At 34.0% G+C, this 25,419-nt stretch overlaps 1 protein-coding gene across 9 annotated transcripts in view; it reads left to right on the top strand.

Moving 5' to 3' along the window:
- Positions 1 to 25,419, top strand: part of LOC124532916 (homeobox protein cut) — a 131,544-nt gene that overhangs the window by 20,294 nt on the left and 85,831 nt on the right. For 5 of the 9 annotated variants that reach the window (XM_047108033.1, XM_047108034.1, XM_047108042.1 and 2 more), the window contains exon 3: positions 9,100 to 9,132. The exons of 2 other annotated variants lie outside the window; for them this stretch is intronic. In XM_047108033.1, coding sequence (XP_046963989.1) covers positions 9,100 to 9,132 — 33 coding nt within the window. Of the gene's footprint in view, positions 1 to 9,099; positions 9,133 to 20,809; positions 20,841 to 25,419 lie in introns of all 9 variants that reach the window. 2 more of the 9 variants (XM_047108040.1, XM_047108041.1) reach the window with 2 other exon arrangements.

Consider the following 25,419-nt stretch of genomic DNA (forward strand, 5'->3'; position numbering starts at 1 on the left):
AACGAATATGAACAATAGGGGCCCATATTAAAATCGCGATGCGAAATAAATATTCATCCGCGTTCAAGGAACGGGCCCCGGCGATGCGTCCCAGTGATACACTGCACATTTGAATGCTGAGTCCCGATAGTATTGTTTTAGTATTACTAGCAAAGCACCCACTAAGCCTTATATTGATTAAAAAGCATATTTACATTTAAATTTACATATGCCGTGCCTCGAATCGCACTTATCGATTACAAGTCGCAAGGACGTTTTGTTCTACCTCGGATTAAATGCTGCTTGGAATTCTGCGATGTTTCTCGCTCGGAAAGCTGCGAGTGGGTGTTTCGCTGTAATGATTAACGCCTAATCGAAGTCTCATTGACTTCGTAATGAAAAATCGCGCTTCTCTGAAGTCCGCTGATAAATATCTGTCGGCCGCGGGACGCATAAATATACTCCTTAACTTAAATTAATTAATGTGTCATTATTTTTATTTACTTGCGTATTTTCTGGTTTTAAATACATAATTAGTTACTCTATATGGTGATGAAGAACTTTTTACTGAGTTAAGCCTATCCTTTACGAATGTCAAATTGGTTTGAAGAGCTGTTGGTAAAGATTATGTATATTAAATGCCATTCGTAATTACGATACATTTCGACTAGACAAAAACAGTTATTAAACGTTTAGTTACCATATATCACAATTACACGAAATGTGTGAATTGGGTTAGTGTTGCCATTGCAAAAAATATAGAACTATATAACAGAACATGTTCTTTAAAACTTATAATTGCACGAATACTATACAAATATAGTATCTGTTAGTACGTCATCGCATTACCTTTAAATGAGGCAACCCCAAGTGAAATTGCAGCACGAACGTCGGTTTATAATTCCCAATTAAAACGAGTCCATACGTTTATTGTTCTCAGCGGTATCAATCGTTATGAAGCGCTCGTAAAGCGAAGTATCGCTTCAAAACCAATATCAATAAACGCGCCATTAGCCACCCATCTCGGGACAGAACGTTTAAAACCGCATCAAAAGCGATCGGCCGTTGAGGTAACCCGTTGGAGTTTGTTCCCTGCTCGATTTTTCAGACCTTGTCGTTTAAATTGATCCTGTATTAATTATGTTTATTAGAGAGTGAGCCAGTGTTACTACAGGCACTCAGGATATGGTATCTTAGTTTCCAATTCGCCCAAGGTTGGTAGCACATTGGTGACGTAAAAAATGATTAATATTTCTAACAGCGCCAATATTATTGGGCGGTGATGATCACTTACCATCAGATGCTACATTCGCCTGCCAGCCTACCTAACATAAAAAACCACATTAATCAATGAATACAATTCGGTAAATTTGATTATAGAATTTTGTATATGTTATCAATTATATAATTATTATTAATATTCAGTATATAAAACTGATTAATGAAATATAATGCAAATAAGTTAAAATAAATGGTACATCATTAAAACCGGTTTGATCCGGATTAAACTAAAAAGACAAATAGCCTATAAAAGGTACAAATACGAATTGAGCGAGCAGGGAATAATCCTTCGTTAATAAAACTAACAATTAACGTCTATAAACCGATGCGCCGACGTCGATCGTTTATTTATCCTCAGAATATGACCGCCGATAACATTCGATCGATTTTAAACAGTTCTAATTATAGCTATTGCTTTACGATCAACGGTAGCGAAACTTAAATTTGGAATGGTTTATTTCGAAGTGAGAGTTTTTTTTTATTGTTGCCGCGCTTGGCGCCAGTATTTTGCTTTGATTTTATTTTATTTATTGATTTCGTTGTTTTTCGAGAAATACATAACTGCAATATGTTGGTTTGATTAGTATAGTTATTGTTAAAATAATTGCATGAAAGTACGCTAAAAAATTCAACATAAAGATTAAAAATAACGGTCTTAATTAGGGCTGAATTCGAACCGATTTAATTAATCGACTCGATACATCGGTATCGGTTCGCATCGCACGCATTTCCCTACGGAATGCCATCGGTTACCGTAGTTCCCACAGCCGTGGTATGGAATGTGTACCATTCACGGGGCAAAGGGAAGGTTTTGGACAAAAAGTCCGCAGCTTTCCCATGCCCTGTCCCAAGGATAGACAGGCAGATTGAATTGTTCTCTTTTATTATTATTTAATTTGGATATGTCTTAAGTTATTACCGTGGCGGTATTACGAAACTTCCAGGAACATAAAATTATTTGCAATCTTCACTTGAATCGTCGATATTTCTGTTACATTTATTGAGCTTCATTACGCTTCAGACTCAGCCGAGTGAGACTTTGTTTAAACTTTCTTCAATTATTAAGAAAAATCTAAATAAATTGTTTATAGACACATTCATATCGCAAACATTCGTTGAAAATGTAAATACAAATTTATTTTAAAACGCTAATCATCTAAGACGAACAAAAAATGATGTAACACAGAACGTGGAGTCCGCAGCGATCTCGGCCCGAACCAAAAGAACTTAACCTGTATTTAAAAATCGATTGCAACCAAAAAATTGTCACTGACAAATGATTCGAACGCCTTGCGGTTGAAATTACGAATTCAAATCTTCGAATTTCGAACAAAAAGCTCCATTAACCGTCGGTTGTTACCTTTTTTAGGCTGTCGATGATTTCGGGGCTAATCGTGTTTTTTGTCGATACGTTTCGACTAATCGATGCATTGGCCTCACTAATTCGATTTGCGCTCCACCCACCGCATCTATAAGTGGGCGTGACCTATCGATACTTTATCCGGATCATTACCCAACTACTCGACCCATTTAAAAACTCGATTCGATAAATGCGAAGCACGAAATGCATTCGATATTTAAATGCGGAGCTATTTAGCTACAACATTGAATCTGGAGTCGACGAACTCGCGAATAAAAACCGGACATTTCGAAGTGACACACGTCATTGTTACTTTTGGGATGTCATTTGGGAAGCATTCGAATCGATTCGGATAATCGAGCGTTCAGAATACCTCTCACTCGATAATTTAATAAAAGAAAGAAAAAAATATATAATAAAATCGATTGTGGTCGGCGGCTGGTACAGTCGAATCATCAAGCGCTGATGGTTTTTTAATGATATTTTTCACAATCGGCCCGATCATTGATGGTTGTTAGGAAGGCGACGCCTCGAGACACGGACGTATGCACGATACATTTTTGTCGAATAGTAATCTTTATGATTATTGCCTTGAGAACTTCAGCCTGTGAAGTCAATTACGACTTAGATGTTTACAAGCGATTTACGCCACTATTACAAGCGGCATTACTATTTTTTTTGTTTAACCGTGAGATTAAAAATAACAGTGATTCTAATCTTTGTCAGTAGTAAACTAGTTCGGTAGTTAAATTTCTGTTCTTAACACATCCAGGTCATTGTAAAGAAATAATATTTATTTAATTCAGTTATGATTCTTTATTTAAGTTTATTTTTTAATGTTAAGCAAAGATCGTATAAACAACTAACAAATATTGACAAACGATCCAAGGTGAAAAAAAAAAAACATTAACATTTAATAGAGAGATCATTAGCGAACAAAGGAAACCTCCGTCATTATTTAAGGACTGTGCCAAAAATTACTTCAAAGATAATTATTTCTTTTTTATATATATATATCTAAGGCAAAAACAATCCTCATGTCGCTTCTAAGTTTTAACAAATTATATCATAAGTGAGAAAATCTCCAATTTGTGTTTAAGTCTATGTATTCTCCTTATTTGTCTATTAAGTAATCAATGTCAACTCTAAAAATATAAAGCACTAATAACTCTGTTAATACGCTGAGATTCAATACTATAACTATAATTAGACCTATTATATAAGTACTAGAAGTCTTATCCCGTTTTTCCAATAAAATATTCAATGTAAATAATAATTACAAAAATACTTAAAAGTCACGTCATAATTAAATAATCGACAATTAACAAAATCGATTAGAAAATCGATATAGAAATAAAATCGATTAGTTGATAGATCGTACGTGTTCAGTGTGATTTACGATCGCGTTACAGACGTTCGAATTGATGTCTCGTGCAAAAGGTTAATTGGTCTTGAATTAAATATAAACTGAAATAATTAATTTAATCTTTATTTATAAGTTCAGTTAATTTTATTTTAATTTATTTGTTTAATTATATTGAGCTAGAAAAGTTTCTATTTGAATGCAACGATTTCTTTTGAAAAAATTTGAAAAAAGAATACATTCTGAATGAACAAATGTTAAATTGTTTTTCTTTTATTAATGCACGATAAATTCGAATATAATTTAAAAAAAAGAACAGGACAGCTTCAAGGAGTAAAACATAGTCGTTTTATAATAAAAAATATTTCATTTACAATGGAGAATAACAAGAAATACAAACTATTACCTTTCTCTGTCTCAAACACGTTTCAAAACTTAATAACTAACTTCAGAACGTAGAAGCGATTATAGTCACAAAAGATACAAGCTTCATATTTACGATTCAATTATATTTATCAAGCGAAATTATACCTTATGCCCTTGATATAAGGTTATTAAAAGTATTTTTAAATACGAAACTATTTTTTGCAATTACTTACATTTATTTGCGGATGGGAAATCAGTCTTTAAATAGAAATGCACTTTACTGCACGGGATTAAAGTTTATAATTATATTGTAATGTTTTTTTGATTATTTGTTGTTAGTTTGTTTTTCATTGAAATGTCATCCCTTCTGCATGCTTTGAATGATCTCTATCGAAAGTATAGTTCGCATAATGTAATTAATAAATACTTACATTGAATTATTGGAAACTTTATTATTTAATTTGAATGACAGTAAAACCTTTTTTTTTGAGTAACGTATAGAAGTTTTGATTAAAAAAAGACTTTCTATCATGTAATATACTTTTATAGCTATTAATTAAAAAACTCCCTCAAGGGGTGTATCAAATAAAGTAGGTTATGTCCATTATTGGAATACAAACCATATTCACAATAAAATCCATCTTTTTTTTTATGGTATAGGTTGGCGGACGAGCATATGGGCCACCTGATGGTAAGTGGTCACCATCGCCCATAGACATTAACGCTGTAAGAATTATTAACTATTCCTTACATCGTCAATGTGCCACCAACCTTGGGAACTAAGATGTTATGTCCCTTGTGCCTGTAGTTACACTGGCTCACTCACCCTTCAGACCGGAACACAACAATACTGAGTACTGTTGTTTGGCGGTAGAATAACTGAATCTAAATCGATTCAGCAGTATAAGCGTGAAACGAACAGACAAAGTTTGTTTATTAGTATGGAAAAGTATACGAGCATCATAACAGTGCATACAAAAACAAGCAGTTGCAATAAAATACGAACGACACTGAAAAGCGTTAATGAAAATTCCGAGCGACGATAATCGTCACATTAACACCTACAAGTTACGGGTTCACGATGTTATCCATAACATTAGAACACTACACTATAAAAAAAAAAAAACATAGGTTTGGTTGGGATGAAAATAAATAATTTAGTTTTTTGCTGACGCTACAAGGATATGGGTAAGGTTTAGTGCACATGTTGGTTGCACTGTTCCGTCGTGATGTGATATCAAAGTCGCGAATGTGTTATCATTATTGAGACACGACTTTGCTTCAAATCGTTTAGTCGCCATAAAATACTGCAAACGTTTTATCCGATCAAATAAAATGACCTAAATCTTGGCGTAGGTTTCCTCATCATTCAAAGATTGTATTTTATGACCTATCCGTTTGTAACACAACGCACTAACCAACGACAGATGTACAAACAATAACTTCAACCGAATGATGTTTAAATATATACGCAGAGTTCATAATGGCGTGAAAATAGTTTTTTACTTATATTAAATAACACTGCGTTCAATTAAAAAAAAAACAATCCGTTTTCCTAGATGCCAATGACATGCCCCAGCAGCCGTTCGAATATCGAAAACATTTCAAAATTAGAACGCGCATTCGAACTCTTTCAAAAGACGTTCTAGAATCGAAAACAGCGATTAGTTTTAAGTGTCGCTGTTCGAACTTTTAAAAATATGTCGCTCGTTCGGATTTTAAATTTAAATATAAACCGGGAGAATGCGTTCTATTTCGCCTCCACTTTACGATGTTTGTCAGTTAATGATTATCGTTACGAAACTTTAGTGTTGTGATATGAATTTATGCTCTCTGATCGGGAGCCGGTACTCACTACATAAAATCCGGACCGAAATAATATCATGTATTTCATGTTGATAAATACCAATTCAACGTAAACATGCATTAAACGGTAATATATAAGAGATTCATGGAATTTATTTGATATTTATTGACCTTTTCTCTTTTAAATTATCAACGGTGCTCTCTTAATTAACCATCAAATTAAATCAAACTCATATAATAGCGAAGCTCATGAGTGCAAATTCCTATCTTTTATCTCGCTCATCGCGTACCTATCATCTATTCCTGTTTCATATATCTAATAGAATCAGTTAAGACTTAGTTCGTTTTCACTTGCACGAGTCTGGATTTCCGTAAAGAGTTATATCAATTAAAATACATTCGTAACAAGCGGTTAATTTCACGAGGAATGCTATCCTGAACTTATCAGCTTGCTTGGGGTGACATTTTAATTCCGATGTCTTTGACATATCTGAGCGGCGGATTTGTATCGGTGTCAGTTGTCACTGTGACAGTTGAAGCTATGAGCGCTATGGGTCCGTTAATGTAATCGGTTAAATTATTCAGTTTTAATTAGTTCGTTAGTGGATTCGATTGATGTATTCGGAAGATTACTCAATAATTAAAACTTATATAATTATATTTTTTACAGCATAAAGTTATTTGTGATAGTTGCGAGATGATAGAAATACATTTATTTCAAATAGCCATGACTGTCATTCATAATTCAAACGTCGGTTTTCGAACACAATGAAAGAAATAATAATAAATTGTTTTTGTTCCATTGACACTCACCCACTTGGCACGCCGGTTGAGCTATTACTATAATGTTTGTACAGAAAATATTAAAAACACGCTAGCGAGACGTAAATTACAAAAAAAAAGTATTTACTAAAAACGCTTGATTGGTGATAACACTTATAGTGCCTTACTCCGTGTGTACGATTTGTGCAAGTAACCTACGCTACGCACATCAATACTAAAGTTCATACTATCTGAAAATAAACATTCGAATTTTAAAAAAATGTAACATTTAAAAAATAGCAGAAACAGGAACAACACAGGTGCGTATTCCACGATGCGTTCTAATTTCGAATGTGACGATAGCCCGCGGTTCGATGGAGTTCGATTTTCGAAAGCCAAAATGCGTTCGGAAATAGCGCGCGACAGCTGAGACGACATCGGACTGATTTTTTATTACCTCCTTCGTGTTTATGACCACTTTATGAGGTTTTTTTTCCATCTTCTATCACTTTCTCATCGGATATGCTCTTCTATTTTCAAATCACGGCATTAAGAAAGTTTACGATTTATGTCGAGGTTTTTAACGATTACATTTTCCGAACAAGTCTTGATTAAAATATTTTAATTTATTATCTGTTTTAAAACGCGAAAAATTTAATTAGACCTCTCGAAATATCACTCGCTATAGCTTACTTTCGTATTCACTGAAAAGTTTTTCAAGCTAATAAATATTAAAAATAAAAGTGAAAATGGCTAAACGTTTTTGTAACCGTTAACAATATCAATAAAATATTCATAATTCGAATAAAATGTTTAACGATATTACCAATCGTAACCAAATGTATACTTCCAAGTTCCAATACAAACAGTCGATAACAATGAAAGAAACACGTGAACGAACTCGTCGAGCTTAGGAATGGTTCATTCATTCGGATCCATTTGATTAGATCATTCAATTCCCGATCGATAAATAAGCGATATCCTTTCCAAACGAGGTCACTTATCGAATGAATCTATAATCGAAATTCGAGACTACTATATTTGAATTAACGATCGAGTTCCTTGCCGTATTGAATTTATTCAAATTAAAAAAAAAATAAAAGACGCCTATTTGAATTAAGAACGGAAATCAACCGTCGCGACCGATTGTATGAAGTGTGAAAGGATCGATTCAAAATGGGGTAGTTTTTTAATCCAGCTTCTGTTTATTGACATTTTATAATTTTTTTTTAAAGCGTCATTGTTTTACGGCCAGCCTTAGTTTCAGCTCACACGATGTGATATTACAAGTGAGACCGCTTAGACATCTTAGACCATGAATCTACGTTCGGTATTTGGCATTTTTTACAATTTTAGTAATAATTAAACTCAGTTCCCTGGAGGTTTATTGACGAAAAGTTCGTTAAAATACTTTTCAGTAATTAATATATCAAATGAAGTTTTAGTTATCTGCGTTTATTCGCGCGGATATCGACTGCGCTCGGCGCCCGCCCACACGTTTGACGTTTGTAATTACGTTCGGAAACATTTAATTATTTCCTATTAGTTATTTATATAGCCGTGGGTGAAGATTTTGAGGCCTTAAACGGTAAAACATAATTTTATTGTTTAATGAAGTCGAATTAGGCATTTTCGTCGAGCCATCAGCGGGTCATAAAATCGTAGTAAAGGTCGGTATTGATCGGGCCCAAGTAGAACTTATTTTATTATCTTTTTATTGTTATTTATAGTCAAATAAAATGTTTTTATTATTGTCATTGGTTCGTAAGAGCAACTCAGATTCGGTGGTTTGTTGCTACGGTGATTAAACCTTTGTTTGATATTTTTAAACCATAGTTAAGACTCCTCAACTACCATAGTTATATTAATTTCGCGGACATAAAAAACGAAGACGTATAATTGACTAAATAACATTATACGTTATTTAATCTCGATGGAACCGAAATAAATACAGTCCGTGGCTTGCAGCCAAAAGAAAACAATTATAATCCAGTGTTCAATTGAAATTTTATGTAACGTTGTAAAATAATTCAAAAACCATAAAGTCGAATGAGCGTCACGGTATTAAGTATTAATTTTATGGCAAAGCCCGCATTATCCCGAACAATGTTGATTCTCAATACTGACGATAATCTTATATAAAGTTCATTTATATCTGGATTAATCCCGATTTTATTTTCAGGTAATTAAATCTACGACGCAGCCAATAAATACAGTGAGTAGATGAAGAGAAATTGTGTCGCAGGCGTATTACGTTCTAAGAACATACATGCTTTTTTTTTGAATGGCCGTATAAGTTGTCTCCTTTGCTCAGAGACACTGAGACACGCAATGTAAAAAGCATAGGATATTTGTTATGTCCCTTCAACATCACATAGTTATTAATAATAAACAGAGCAATGATAAAAGACGGATAAACCGATAAATAGTACGTTTATGTTGATTGGTAGTTTAACAACAATTTTTAATTATAAATGAATTTAAATCACACCAAAAAGTACCGATACATCGAAACACTGACCGCAATAGAAATAAATAAAAAAAAAAACAAACAAAATGAAATAGCAACAGAGAGACAATTTTTTAACTTTAGTACTCCCCAGATGAATTTTGAATTTAGAACAAAACGAGATCGAACAAATGCCCCCAACTTCGTGGGCTCGCCGCGCGAAAATTAATTATTAATTTGTTACCATCGGCCGCGTCTCCAGGGGAGACGTGTGTCTCTGCCTTTTTATTTTCACAATTTATTTTTAACGCTTCAATAATAGCTAAGTTAATCTGTATCAATTGTGACTGTTACTTCTTTTTTATTTCCATTCCATTCGAATTTCAAAAATTACGATATCGATCAGCCATCATTAAGGCTGTAATTATTTTTATGGTTAATAAAAATGGATGTCGCGTGTTTTATAGTTTACTTTATAATTTATCTATGAACAAACGTAAGAGCACTTAAGATATCGAGCTATAAAATACATGTTAAAAGTACCCTACTGTGAAAACTCGATAATTATAAATTCAGGCTCCGAGATAAAAGTGACGGACCGCAGTCCCGCAGCCGAAGTATGTGTTTCACTTAACGACAAAAATTGACAAAAGGTGACGCGGATCCAGTCACTCAATTCCGTCCCGGCGGGATTGTAAAAACATCAAAGCCGGGATAATAGTGGGGAAACCGACTTTATTGACTCCGTGTGATCCTTTGGCAGGGTGTCGCTGCTTTATGGAGGAAATTCCATAAAATCATAGACTACTGAATCATAGTGACAGTTGTTACGGGTTTTGTTATACAACATATAGTATATCGATATGTTGCGGGCGATTCTGTAATGCATTCGGTCTGAATGATATTATGAATTTAATAACTGTCATCGCCATTTAAAAAAAAAAGAAAGATTATCACCAGCCAATTCCTTAATAATGACTTGTGTTCAATGACAAACAGCCTAACCTAATTATACAACTCTAAGAAGTGACAGATTTTCTAGCCTTACTTTTAATATTATAACATTACTTTTACAAAATTAGATATTACTTCGTATATTTATACATTTAAAAGTATTCTACGAATTACACACACAAACAATGCCCTTTTAAACGTATATATTTATGAATGCATAAATATATTTTAATTACATCAATTACCATCTAAAATTACTCAAATGTCGCTTGACACGATCTTAATATCACACCTTTATATGGAGTCGCTTAAGAAAAAGATAAACATTATTATAACGAAAACATTTCAACAATTTTAATTCGATTCGTATAAAGACTATAAAACCTCTTTACATATTAAATACGCTGTATAAACACAACGCCACGATTGAAAAACCATGAGATATGTTTGGCATTAAAATAATGAGTCTTAGATTATTATGGTTATATAAAAAAAATTACAGCAATAATTTTACAATCTGCCAATAAAAAAAACAAACAACATAGACAATCACAAAACTCGATAACAAACACAAAAGAAATAAAAGTCAGAGGGAGGGCGAACTTCGAAGCGATTTCTTGAACCCGACCAATGTTTACAAGTTGAAAGGGACCCTCTTACACAGGTAAAGAGGTACTTAAGATGTTTTTTTTTTCGCAAACTGATCACGTTCGATGTCTTAAGTGAGCCATCTTTGTTTCCCGCCCCTCAGCGATTTACGCGCGAAAATTTCATTCCGCTTTATTGATTCTCGTCTTTGAGTTCGAATTTTAAAAGGGTTCCGAGGGATTTGAAAAAGTTTTTTAACTTTGTGGCATTTGGTTACAGATGTTCGATATCTGTGCCCAGTAATTATCGTAAAATGGAACGCTTTTTTGTATCTGTGCAATATTAAATATTAAATGATGAATAATACCTTACTTCGTCAGTAAGGTTAAGTAAATACATAATGATTTAAAAAAAAAAAACAAAAGAATGTCAGAATAACAAACGTAGTGACGTATTATGTAGATAATTAAAAAAAAAAGATGAATCCTTTAAAGTTTTAGACAATATTTGACGTTATGAATTTAACATAACGTAGTGAGAAACCAATCACGCAGTGCTCCCGTGGCGCACTGCCAGTCAATTGGAGGCCTATTATCAGATAACTGATCAATCCGTTCTGATTGCAAAGTCGATAGTTAGCCAATTGAACCCGATTCACCGACCGACTTATCAACGAATACGAGCAAATGTAACATTCATAGATACGACTTTTTATATTATTAATGAACTGAAGTGTCATTCATTCCGTCATTTGGTTCGCTTTCACTGTTACAATCTACTAAGCACCTGTTTGCTTGTAAAAAAATATAACACTCGTATTTTTTTTTAAGAACGCAATTGACAACGAGTCGACGACGCATCGAATAGTGAAATTGTTATTAATTTAAAACGTTTTTATTAGTTTCCTATATCACAGGCATTATCGATATAGGAATTCATATTTACGATCGTTAAAAAAATATATATTTATGTTTTCATTTGTGACAAAAAACAATAATTATGTGAGTTCGTGTGTCGTAAACTCGCATCAATACGAAAACTGAGTTTAAAATCGATCGTTTGACAACAGATAGAGGCAACTACCGATGGGGTCTTAAAATTTTATGGGCAATAAAAAGCTGACTTATTCGGACACCGCTGGCACTTGCCACGTTTTCGACTAAAATCAAACATTAAAATTCGATATTACGACCGATAGTTCTAATTTTACGACGTTTTAAAACTGAACGATGTACCCTTTTTTAATAAATTATTCGATGAAAACAGATATAAAATGATGGTATTCCATCGAAAATATGATCATAATTACTCGATTTGAATATTAATCGATTATTTTAATTATCCACGGATATAATTAACAGGCATAAAGAAACTGGACATTTATCGAAGGAACCGATTTAGTAAGTAATGAAGTCTCTTAAAACTTTAAATTCACCAAAAGCGAACTCGTCCGATATAATTGTATCTCTTAAAGAGTATACAACTTGAGACATGTTAGGAACATTCGTTTGTGGGTAATGTTAAGAGAAATTAAAAATTAAACGCGGCATAAACAAGATCGCGCAAAAAACGCTCGAGCGGGCACAAATCAAACCGGTTCCGAATAAAAAGGAGGTTCTGTATTTCGAATTCCTGCCAAGGACACGCGGTCTCGAGGAGACAATGTGCGCGATGCGTAGCGTTTTAATTGTCAAAATGGTCGCTTTGAAGTCGCCGCCGACGCGCTCTCGTTCGAACGATCCGCAAATTCGATTTTCGATCGAACCGCGTTTTTGCACCGATCGTAAACGCTTCGTAAATTGTTTCATTAATGATCAGCTACCTGTTAAAAGCGTTTAATCAACTCCGGCACATTTCGCGATCGCAAAAAATATATAATTGTAAAATTTACTGCAGCTGATCGGCAGTGAAGCATGAAAATACAATTGCGAATTGCACTTCTTTAGTACGTGTCTAAGTATCTATAAACAAACGAAAACGTTCGTTGCGAAATAAATGCCAGCAAAAAGTGTAATATTAAAAGTAATGTAGAAGAACACCGAGATCAACGCTGATCATTACTCAAGGCGTAAAAACAAAGACGTGAAACAATAAAATTCGTGTAAGATAGAACGAATCGCGATTGGATAAGAGCGGAAGTGGCGTGCGCATTCGAAGATCATATCGGCCATGTTTGAAAAAGCAATATTTTTACAATGCGCGACTAATTCGCGTCTAAACGAGACACTGGGAAAACAATCGCTACTCTAATATTGTAAAGACACAATATTGCTTGAAAAAATTTAAGGTTACAACTCACGGACACTGTACAGTGTGCCCAGCGGAATGAACATCCAATGCCTGCACCAGCTAATGGCTCTAGTGGCTCTCGAAACAGAGTGTATAATAGCGTGGCAACATATACGGCTATGATGTCATATAACATGTCACGTCATACAAGTCATACGTGCAACAGACGCTAGCGTGAGCGCATTTACTGTGGCCCTGACCTCGCTGCGCGCGCGCAGAGGAAGTGGGGGCTTGATCGATCGCCGTCTCGGATATAATCAGTTCTGCTGTTCGACTTTTAACTCTGCACGAATGTCCAACGCTTATGTAATGGCTCCCCGGATCCTCGCGAATAGCTTTATAATCGCTTCTGACAGACTTCAGACGATACTTTTATTAAGGAAAACATTACACGCGACATGTTTTTTTATGTTTCATTAAATTATTGAAATGCTTTCGAGATATTTCATCGTCACGATCTCGCTTTCGACGCAGTCGTCACGAGAATACGGCTCGGATGTAAACAAATAGCTTGTCACGTCATGTTCGCCTAAGTCTCTTGAATATTCCCAAGCGTACTACGAGAAACATAAAAACTGCCAAACAGACAAAAAGGCGGCTGCTGCCGCTAAATTTCGTTCTTTCGAAATTAACTTTAATCCCGAGAAAATTCACTGCAAGTTGAACAACTTTACATCTTCGCCCCGGCGCGCCTTAGTTTTTTAACTATGAAACTTAGTACGCAGTCAGGAGAGTCCAAATAAAGGGTCAATCGAGTTGGCCGAGTTTGAAGTGTTCGTTAATTCGTCCACAATCTCGCACAGCGACGACTTTTTGTACGAATGCCGATTATTCTACGTGACGTTCCCACAGTGGCCGATCGTAATCCAGAATAGGCCCGCAGCGGAATTAAGACGAATTCCTTTTTCGAATTAGCGAATCACCTGTCTAATTACGCGCGCTTCTGGCTTCGAATTCGGAATTCGATTTTTAAACGTTCAATTTTTGGTCGACTTTTATGTTGCTTCACGAAGTTCGCCTTTGATATAGCGACTGCTTAATGTTCGTAGAGAAATTCCCCGCTGATTATTATTACGACAATTAATTTGTTTAAACTGAACTAACGACAGATTTCTTTCAAATATTGGTACAGTACGACACAACATAGATGTAGCATCGGCAAATTCAATAAAACCCATTACTGCCGATTTACACGACCAATAAGTAATCAGTACCATCAATAAGCTTCTATGTTGAATAAAGGAATTTGAGTTTGAGTTAGATTTGGAATAGAAATAGCTCCCTATCGTGCCATTCGACGCTATTCGTCGCTATAGATTCTCGCGTCAGTTCAACTCGAGAAATCAATTGCATATAAATCGACGCGTCAAATTGATGAATACCTATATTAGATCATTAGATGTTACAAGATATTACATTTGCGTAAAGATATTCACATAAGAAATAACTATTGATAATTTGGGATAGCGTACTTCATATGTAATCGGATGAATTTTGCCGAGGCTACATCTAAGTTGTGTCGTGCAATACTGCAAGATTTCTTTCAAATATTAGTTCGGCGTCCAAGAGGGCTGCACTGAGACCGTCATTTGCAAGGAAATAAAGAATACAAACAGTCTATAAGAATCCACATCTCGCATTAGCATAACAAAGTGTCGAAATCGTTTTCGGATCGGCAATCTGACAAATTCGCGGCCGATCGTCACAAAAGTGCCCCTTTCGCATGCAAATTTCTTTTCTTCGACGATATATTTTTTTTCCCGAAACTTCCGCCTATTTTCCCGCTCGACGCACTTCCGGCGGGGCGCATCGTTCGGAAATCGGATGAGTTTCAAAGATACCTTCTCCCCCATTGGATCGTAAAGTGGTCATATTTTCTATTTTATATTGTTTATTGGCTTATAAGAATTGTATTGTTGAATTTATTTGGCATCGTCTGTAATACTGACGTTATGTTCTGGAAAAGGAAAACAAGTGAGATTCTTGCCGGTTCTTATAAATATAGTTTTGTAAAATGACAAATTAAAAGGTAATCACGAAAGCGTACTAGTAGTGTTATGTTATTTTTAACTAAATGAACGCTTATACACAATAATTTAAACGGTGGCGTAAAAAACATAAACTTTCAATTAATAAAGTGATAATTAAAAACAAATTAAAGCGTATACATTAATATTCATCGATTCGAAAGCATAGACTTAAAATAGAGCGATATAGCAGATGTCCCGTGTAACCGTCAGTGGGTTTGATTCCCGGCACCTGTTGTTTTCAAACTCTTCGATTACGCGCCATTAGCGTCAAACCGATATTTAATACGATTGAACTTTCTTTTTACATTTATTTTAACATTGACTTGAAGGAAAATTTATATTATATTTGTTGTTAAATACAACAAATATAATATAAAATTTCCTGGAAGAAACTCTGAAGATTATATGAATTATTTGAAGTATAACAATAACTAGCTATTTTAGTGCTGCTTATGAAAATATTTATTTTCTTATCTCGTGGTTATGTCTATCGTCTATACAATAATTATTATTTAACCTCATAGCGATACGACAAAAACGACATTTAGCAACTTCAACGCGTTATCGAACCTGTGACCTTCGCCGTCGTCAGAACCATTAATCTCTTAGTCTTACTTCTCATAAACAATAAAGCAACAATACAAGTCATTACTTAAACAAAATAACGTTTTAAAACCATTCAAATTAAAGAACAAACGGACAGCGGCTTCCAACACAAACAGACAAATTATTTCACTTACTTACGAAAACAACGCCAATTAATATGACTATAACACCTCGTACGTCACTCGAAAATTAACCTTATTGTTTATAAATAAAGTTCAATATTCCCTGTCAAGTGGTAGCCGTCTGCAGAAAGGGTCTAACTCAACAATAAAATACTTTTGGTTAGCCGCAACTCAATAAATACTTCATAGTATCGGTTTGAGGGTGCTGCCTGGATGTCCGGCCTTCGATCTCTTGCCCTCCGGGGCGCCCCCTACAGGCCAGGGTTACGTGCGATTTGAATTTCGAACTTAGATACGTTTCAATTCAAAATTATTACTCATTTCAACATTCCGTTGTGAAATTTTCTATAAGATATTTATCTAACAGTCCACAGCCTTATTGATTCAATGAAATAAAAAATTGCGTGTTTTCAGTTTTGACTAGCTGTGCCTTGTACGCCTTTGAATATAACAAAAAAAATTGTAGCCTAAGTTAGTCCCTATTATATCAGTTAGCCAGTGAAGTTCCCGTCAAAATCGTTCCAGCTGTTCCAGAGATTAGCCGGAACAAACTGACAGACAGACCGACAAAAAATTGTAACAATTATGTATATTTGCATTGAGTAAAACTATTTTAATATTACAAACAGACACTCCAATTTTTATAATATGCATAGATTAAAGAAAACTCCATAGCGCCATATTGGATTGTAATAAAAATACTGACGGACAGCTTTAACAAGAGGCACGACCTTGTCGCTATAAATATAATTTTATATATTTCTTTGTCAATGTTATGTATTGGTTCGTCTACTGGAAGATGTTTAATTTTTTTTTTTAAATATTTTGTCATACAAACAATAAAGATAGTAAATATTATGCCTAATAAAAAACCTTTTTGCTGTTTTTGAAATTTATTTAATCTCTGACTTAAATAGTTAAATGAGATTAATAATGATCGCTTTATTAAGTAGTCATGATCGCGTTTAAAGTCATCCCGGGTACAAGGGTAAGATGTCCACTAAGAGGTGTTTTATCGGAATGATCCCGGATTACTTGCGTATCCCGTCACGGGCCATCGCCTTAATTGGGGTCAATAGTTCCCGGACAAGCAGTTAGTTTAACTACCGACTTTGTTAAATAAGGGTTTTCTAATTTGCCCTTCATATTAACCATAATATATTGCCAACGAAACCAGAGATCTTTTTTAAACGAACTTCGAAGTTTCCTTAAAGTTTTGTATATTTTATATTCAAATAGTTTCTGCCTGTGTATAAAGAGGAGTGGGAAGGGGAGGGGGAACCCAACAGGTAGCTTTAAATACCCCGGGATAGCGTTTATGCATATATTACTAGTTAAAGTGTAAAAGCGTAACAAATAAACAAACTAACATCACATTTATAATATTAATCAAGATGATATTTACTCTGAAAAATAATATCTCAATTACTTTTTTAAATACAATTAATAAAAAAAAAAACTAAAAAGCGATTTACTAACACGTAACATTTCTATTGAAACATTCACCGATACAAAAAGGGCTTAACTATAAAATCATAAAAAAATATCATCACACAAATTTATATCGTCCTACGTTTATATAAAGTCGTTATTCGTCTAAATATTCGTAAACACGTGCAATACGTATGAAAGGTTACCGGATATCGCTTATTAATGTCGACTGGTCCGAGCTATCGCCAATAAAGATGATTTGACCTCGTAATGTGACAGCTATGACAACTACAATGCGATGGAATCAGTTAAAATGGTCATTCGATTTTCAAATCGAGGATATGATGTATTACGTCACTGTCCCACCGCTGGGCAGTCACATGGCGTTGCATTACAAGTTTATTTGTAAACTTCACTAATCATTAGAGATCGTTCAGATTAATCCTTTGTTCAATACAAGACGAAAAATCTCATTCTAAATTTAAAAAGATCAGTTCGTTATATAAGTCAAAATAAAACATTTACCTAAGTTATTGTACATTAAACTAATTAGCAATTAAATTAAAATCAAGGACTAAGTTATCTTACGTATCGAATATAAAAAAATGGCGTATAAAATACATATAGTTTCGAATCGCATAATAATTTGCAATTACACCTCATAATATCAAATTAAATTTTGATTAGTAGTCTGTATTTGTTTTATATTTTTCCATTTGAAATCTTTTCTTATCACGAGTTCTATAAATAAGTTAATAAAGTCCTTAGTGGATATACGAGAAATGCGATTATAGTCTTAATTATGTGTACATAGACACTACATTGGTGTACATTATTAGAGGGAATGATGTACGTGGAGCATTTAAAACGTTATTTAATGTTAATCAGTCAACACAGAGTCTGAGTGTGTTTCTATTGAGTCGTGTATGAAGTCAGTAAAAAAATGTTTGTATATCTTGATCGGTTTCATTGCTACATGCTAATGTTTTTTGTATGTCTGTACTGTTTTATTACTCTTGTTGTTGTTATATCTGATTCTATAATAGTTAGGCAAGAGTTTTTGTATACCTATATGAGTAAATACAAATTTTCCTAGTAAAGCTATATGCTTCTCTTTTTTTAATCTACCACTCATATATGTTTTGCTATGGTGGTAAGGTTTGAAAAGTGAGTATTATAGAAGTCACACAGAGGATTCGGTATCATCTCATGGTGGCAGTGACATTTAAAGAAATATAATAACAGTAAGGTCCGTTTCTATAAGTGGTGGTAGGTCCTTAAGCGGCTTAATTGACATTGATTTGATGGTATGTGTACCATCATCGGTGGTAACTTTACAATTATATTGTCATGTAATCCCAGAATCTAAAAGTTGAATGAACAAATTAATAATCTCTTGCATATTGACCCTAAAATATTGCAGAATACACCTGTTGAAACGTGGAGCCATTATTTTTGAATTTCTAATATTACGACAAACTCTTTGTGTCCAAGAATATCTGTCTTAAAACGGCTCTACATATATTGGTTACTTGTAGAACCACTTTCATCCACCATACTAGGCTGATCTTCAGCATCACAACTGTTACCCATATCATTCAACACTTTAGGTACACCAAATATCCAAACGTCGATATAACTTTTAAACTATTATGATATTAGTATTAATTTAAATAATTGTATTTAACTAACATGACTTTATATTTATTAAATGTTAAAAAACAGTAAGTGTTGAGTTTCTTGCCGGTTCTTCTCGGTAGAATCTACTTTCCGAACCTGTGTTAGCTTCACTTAATTGTAAAATGACGATTCAAAAGTGCTTGTAAAAGCCAACTTGAATAAAGTTTATTTTGATTTGATTTGATTTGAAACTCATTACAACTCTGAGTGAACTATTTACTATAACTCTTTTTTTATTTTCTAAATGGCTATAAAAGTCACAAATATCTATTATCAAAGAAATGTGAGTTCGTCGATATAATTAAAGTCCATGTAGGTACCTACCTAACCTTTGGATTTATTTTACGATCGCCATAAACTTCAGCATTGTAATGTTATTTTTATAATTGTGTGTCCAGAATAAAAAAAATCTCCGGTATAACTAACGACTTGGACGGACAAAATCGTTTCATCTCATAATATTTGAAGATTAGTTAATTTCCTACTAATGGTAGGTCTGTGATGGAATACTATGTATGATGGTAATCAGTAATGACAGTTCGTATTGTTTTATGGACCTCTTAAAATATATCAATATATATGTGAGTAAGTACAAATATCACATCAATTCAACTTGTTGTGACTTTGTTTTATACTATGTAATGATAACTAAAAAGACGTTAAAAATTGACAAACATAATACTTTATTTAAATCTTGTACGTTTAAATTCAAGTGTTCGAAATTCGAATTAATACTCGGCCGTCACATGTATCATCCATTATTTACGTTTCGAGATATTTCTAGTTCAGAAATAACACGTTGAGCGTAAGAAAAATATACGAGCGATAGAGACGACATCATAAAATGCATCTGTGATTAAAAAAAATGATTTATTTGTTTTTCTTAATTTCTGACTTACACCACTTCCGTCTACGGATTGAGGTATGTTTTAATTTACGAGCCGTTGTTATCTTGGTTTAGTTTAGACGCTATGGATTAACGAGACAAAATATACTGACAGAATTATAGTATATGTTATCGAAGTTATTAATTAATGTATGTTATTGTTACGTCGTAACATTTTCCTATGCGAACATCTCAATTTAGTGAAAAGGATTCCTTCGAAAAATATTTCATTGTCATATTTAAGATACCGTTGAAGGCGACCTCTAGCGAGCGAGTCGGGAATATTATTGCTTACAATTGAGAAAAGAATGCGCAGATATTACAAAGAAAACCCTGTCTTCATCTCGCGACGACAGGGACGCGTATACGCGAGGAGCATACGAGTGAAAAGGACAACGGCATACCCGATAACACGTCAATACATTCCTTGCTGATGTCGCACAGGAATACGAGCCGTATTTGAAAGAGATAAAGTTCAATTTCGAGTGAACTCGCTAATGGAAAACCGATACCGCATCAATATATTTTACTGCGCATACATGCGAGCGATATTCAGAGTTGTTGTAACGGAATAAGGTTGAGAATGTATTTTTTCGTGTTCTTAAGAAGGCGTTCTCGATATCTTGTAAGATAGTGAGGGCGTTCGGAACCGATCGAAGGTCGATAGATGTTATTGGAAAGTGGTCTTTATTTTATCTGTGGAAGAGGCGACAAGGCGTGCCCGGGACACGCCCATGTCTTATATGACGTGAGGTTTTCTTCCAACTCCGATAATATCCTTATTGGCTGATATTTTTATTGGTTCGAGGACTTTTTATTTTACGAGAAAATATCTAATGGGAAACCTCCTTTTTCAGGTACGTTATGAGGATGCTGTGTCTCTTTAAGGTAAATTAGATTATATGGATTGACATTTCATTTAACTTTCGTGAGGAAACTTACACATTTTTCTTTTAAGTAAATTACTCCTAATGAAATAGACATACTTACATATATATAATCTAGTTATAGGCAGGTATACTACAGTAGGTATAGTTAGTTAGTTTAATGTAAAAATGTCTGAATCTGAATCGAAGCTTGGACTTGCAAATCGCAAGGCCTTGTATTGTTGCAATGGGTTTATTGAAATCCATTATAACGGTGTTCGAAAAATATAATCCGAAATTCAAATTCGAAAAAAGAACGCTTTGACATTTCATTTCAAATCGCTCTCCGTTAATTCGTATTGAATTACAACCGCTAACAATTCCCGCCAAAACAAAGCTATAAGCGAATAATCGGGATAAAACAATAAAGTACCTACTACGTTTTAAAATAATCAAACATGCCTGCATTCTAGTTGGTGCGAATATGTTCTAATTTTAAAATTGAATGGCTAAGTCCGAAGCAGATTTCAATAGATTTCAATAAGGGATTTTGACATATATTTGTTGATTAAATCAAAATGTATTTAACTTAATTAGATATCAAAATTCAAACAATTCAGAGATATGGTACGTAGTCAATGAAATGACAACGAAATTCCATGAATTTCAATACCTGTATTGAATAAATAAAAACCCGATTTAATCGATTTTTGTAAAGAACCCTAACCGTTCGAAACTCAAATGAAGTGAAAGACGCCGATTAAGATTTTCGAAAAAAGAACGACCGTTCATTATGCGTTCGGATTTTAAAACAATACAGCCATTCAGGCATTGGCCTGTTTGAATATAGAATGTGACGGACAGTTCCGGGCAGGCTTTTAACAGTTTATTTTTTTGACAGTTTATTTTGGTTTATGGTCCAATTCTCGTTACCCTCCGGTATCGCCTGTTTTATTATTTAACTACGAACATCTGACCAATATTCATATTAAATAATTGATAAAGCAATGACCGTTACGTTGTACTTGATACGAGATTATATTCGACCTATTTAGAGTTATGTTTATGTTTAATAGATAGGTATCTATATGTAAAATAAAAGGTAAATTTACCTGGTAGACTATTGCTTGTCCATTATTAGTTAGATATCTCATAGTGAGATAACATTCATTGAATTAATGTACGCACATAAAAAAATATCCTAGGTAGGTATTAAAGTCATGGGTAGGTTGTGTAGGTATGATTTAGTGTTAGTACAAATTATTTGTGCTTCTCAATACCTATAATTCTAATACGAAAGTAAACTTTTACAGTTTGGTTTTTTACTATTGACATTGATAATTATTCTCAGACCAAACTCTATCATTCTAATAAGATCATCATATCATCGTGCAATATAAATTTATGGGTAGGTACTAAGATATAGATAAAAGTATTTTACATGTATAAACTACCTACCTATAGCGCTGTCTTCATATGACACGTTTCAAACAATAATAAAGTGCCATCATTTGTCGTCCAATAAATAGTTTAATAAAGATTTATTGACAAAAAAGCCTCATAACCAAGGCCTAGGACTAAACTATAAGTTATAAGTCACAATTGTACAACAATGGCAATCGACAAAAGGTGATCGTAACGCGTATTCAAAATGGAGTCATTTATTCGGATCCGATATGGCGTCGGAGCAATTTGTGGGCAACAGTGATTGATCCCGGCGATACATCACTCGCTTTTTTCTATGAAAAATTGCCATAATCGACTTTAAAACTCATTAGGGCCAAGACAAAGGAACCCGCCATTCGTCTAATTTGTTCCTCGATCGACTTGATTGAGTTTTTTTTTATTAATAAAAAATTGAGCTATTTAATCTGTAGACATTATAATGTTATTAATTTAGTCGCTTTTTTTACTGAGATCCGTAATTTTAGGGTTGTTTTTGTGTTTCAATGACAGATGCAAATTAAAAAAAAAAAAACAATATTAATAATTGTCATGTATTATAACACCCGTAACAATGCAAGCGGATTGAGCTCTGGACTCTGACAGCTCATGCCACACTAAAAAACAAAACTATGCATTGTAGACTCGCGCGCATTTGTCCTCCATCATCGGCGCTACATTCACAATCGCTGACAGCAGGAAACGGCAATAATGCCGCACGGGGGACAGAAATCATAAACAATATTTATAATTCTTAAAAAAAAAATGCGTTCCAAATTTGAATACGAAGCGATTAAAGGTGTGCTCCGACATAAAAGGGAAGTGGAAAAAAAATCGAATCCGTCACAATGCCTTCGATAATTCAAATTGGGATAGAAAAAAGTTTGTCGCCGTCACCATTCAAATTAGACGACGAGATAATTAGGGTTCCGTAGGTCAAGGACTAAAACTTGATGCAACTTTTTTTCATTTCTTAAATACGATAAGTAAGCTGATGCATGCAAAGATGCTTGATAATTCTTATTAATGACAGGAATTAACAGTAATATTTACTCGTCCCGTCAGGTCCTCACCGACTCTGACTTATCGATATTTCGAATGTATCGCTTTGTATTTGAATAAGTGTTACATTAATATTCTTTTGTGATAATTTCGAATTCGGAACGCCCACGCGCTATTGTCTCGCGAGTTATTGGCTCATTAGTGACATGTCGTTTTGTCACGATTTGAATTTTTGATTTTCGAATCGAACGCAATTGATTCATGTACAGAGAAGGAAATGGAGTGAGTGAATGATCTATTTGTTTTGGGCGTGTGCCAGTGCGCGATACTTGGAGGTCACACGGTCATTCAACGTAAAGTTACATTGAACGAGCTTTTATGTTACGAAATGTGTAAGAAAAAAATATCTTTGTTATACATTCAAAGCGTCTGTTAGCGAAATATTACTATTCATTGTTGTGATTGTTCCAATTCGGATTATTATTTTGGTAACATTGATGTTCATAAATCGTTCATTTTATTCTATTTTTAAATTAAAAAACTAAACATTGCAATCGAGTCTCGAATATTTATAATCGATGGACTCGATCCAGGGAGGTCTGACGGAAGGATCATCTACATTAGCATACGTAATTCTCGTCTTCCCCACGTGGGCGAAGGGCATTGTTCAAATATATCTCGGTTTTTGTGACCCTTCGGGAGATACGCGTAACACAGTAGGAATGAATGGATCGACGCTTTTGATTTATAAAAAAATATACAAGATTATTCGATACAAAGGAATATATTTGTATTTTGAAATAAGAGAGTGGATTGTATATGAGTAGGTACCTACTTTAATATCATAAGAACAAAGTACAGTTTTATAAATTGATTTACAAAAGTACTTGTTACGTTTTCACGATTAAAAACTGTTAAACAAAACACTTCAAAGTCCTAACGCTCTATCTTAGCAACTAAATATATAGACAATGTTAAATCTATAAATATTAAACAAAACACAACAATTCAAGTACATTTCGTTAAAAATATAATATAAAAAAAAAACAAATGTCGCATTCCCACTAGAGACATCATTCAAAATAAATCGTACTCGCGTTCCCCAACTCCCAAACAATATTAAAAGAACGTCAGGAACGAATGAACGAATGAAACCATGACATTACCGGTAATCATGCTTTATGAGTTCCCGCCAAAATAGACAATATGGCCGCCGTTGACACGTATCCTTGTGAAAAGTTAAAACTGTCCGACTCTCGTTATTGGCATTCGTATAACGTCATTAATGTGTTCATTAAATTTTTTATCGTTTCTATTCCAAGACGGCTGAATCTGTTATAAGAATATTTCGTTTACTTTTTACATTAATTTATTTTTAAATTGCAAGTTATTTTGATGTCGGATTTAGACTACGATCTTTAGGAATCTGCAGCGAAACAAGCGCCATTGTTTCAGCACCTAAGTGTATACCCGGTCGGGTTATTTGTTTTTGTTTATAGTTCATTGTCAAGCAATTTATTTAGTCTAGGAATCGTATATCAGATATTACCAACGTTATCAATACAGACACAGACGTCCCATTATTAGTCATTATCGTTAATTTCCGTTCAATATAATAGCGACATTGTAACCGTCACAAAATATTTTATCAATAGCAACATTGCGATATTTCGTTTGAAATTAGAATCAGTACCGTATCCGTTTCCGTTCGATATTTAAACTGCGTGTTCGAATTAAGAACGCGTTCCAAATAGATGATAAGCGGGAATGAATTAGAAACAATTGAATTCCGCGGATGCGTTCGAATTTCGAAACACGTTTTAAAATTGAAATTTATTAAATTAGAATGAAACATTGTTATGAAGCACCTGAACCGTAGTGATTTTTTTTGCGTTCGGAAACAAGATAGCAAGGGAAGAAGCAATAACCATTAAAAGCTTGCGGAGGGCCGTTCAAAAAGTTTTCTTTTCAATAACGCGTCTAATATTCAAATGAGAGGCACTAAGGCGAGGAATTCTTAGCGATATATCATCGAAGCTAATCAGATTTTTCCTTGCAACGTACATTTCGTAAATTTTCCGGAGATTAAATGGGGGGTAGTTATGGAGCCGGGATAATTTAATTGTTCCATTAAATTTAAATACAAATTATGTATT

This window comes from Vanessa cardui, chromosome 10 (assembly GCF_905220365.1).
Source record: "Vanessa cardui chromosome 10, ilVanCard2.1, whole genome shotgun sequence".
Lineage (NCBI taxonomy): Eukaryota > Metazoa > Arthropoda > Insecta > Lepidoptera > Nymphalidae > Vanessa > Vanessa cardui.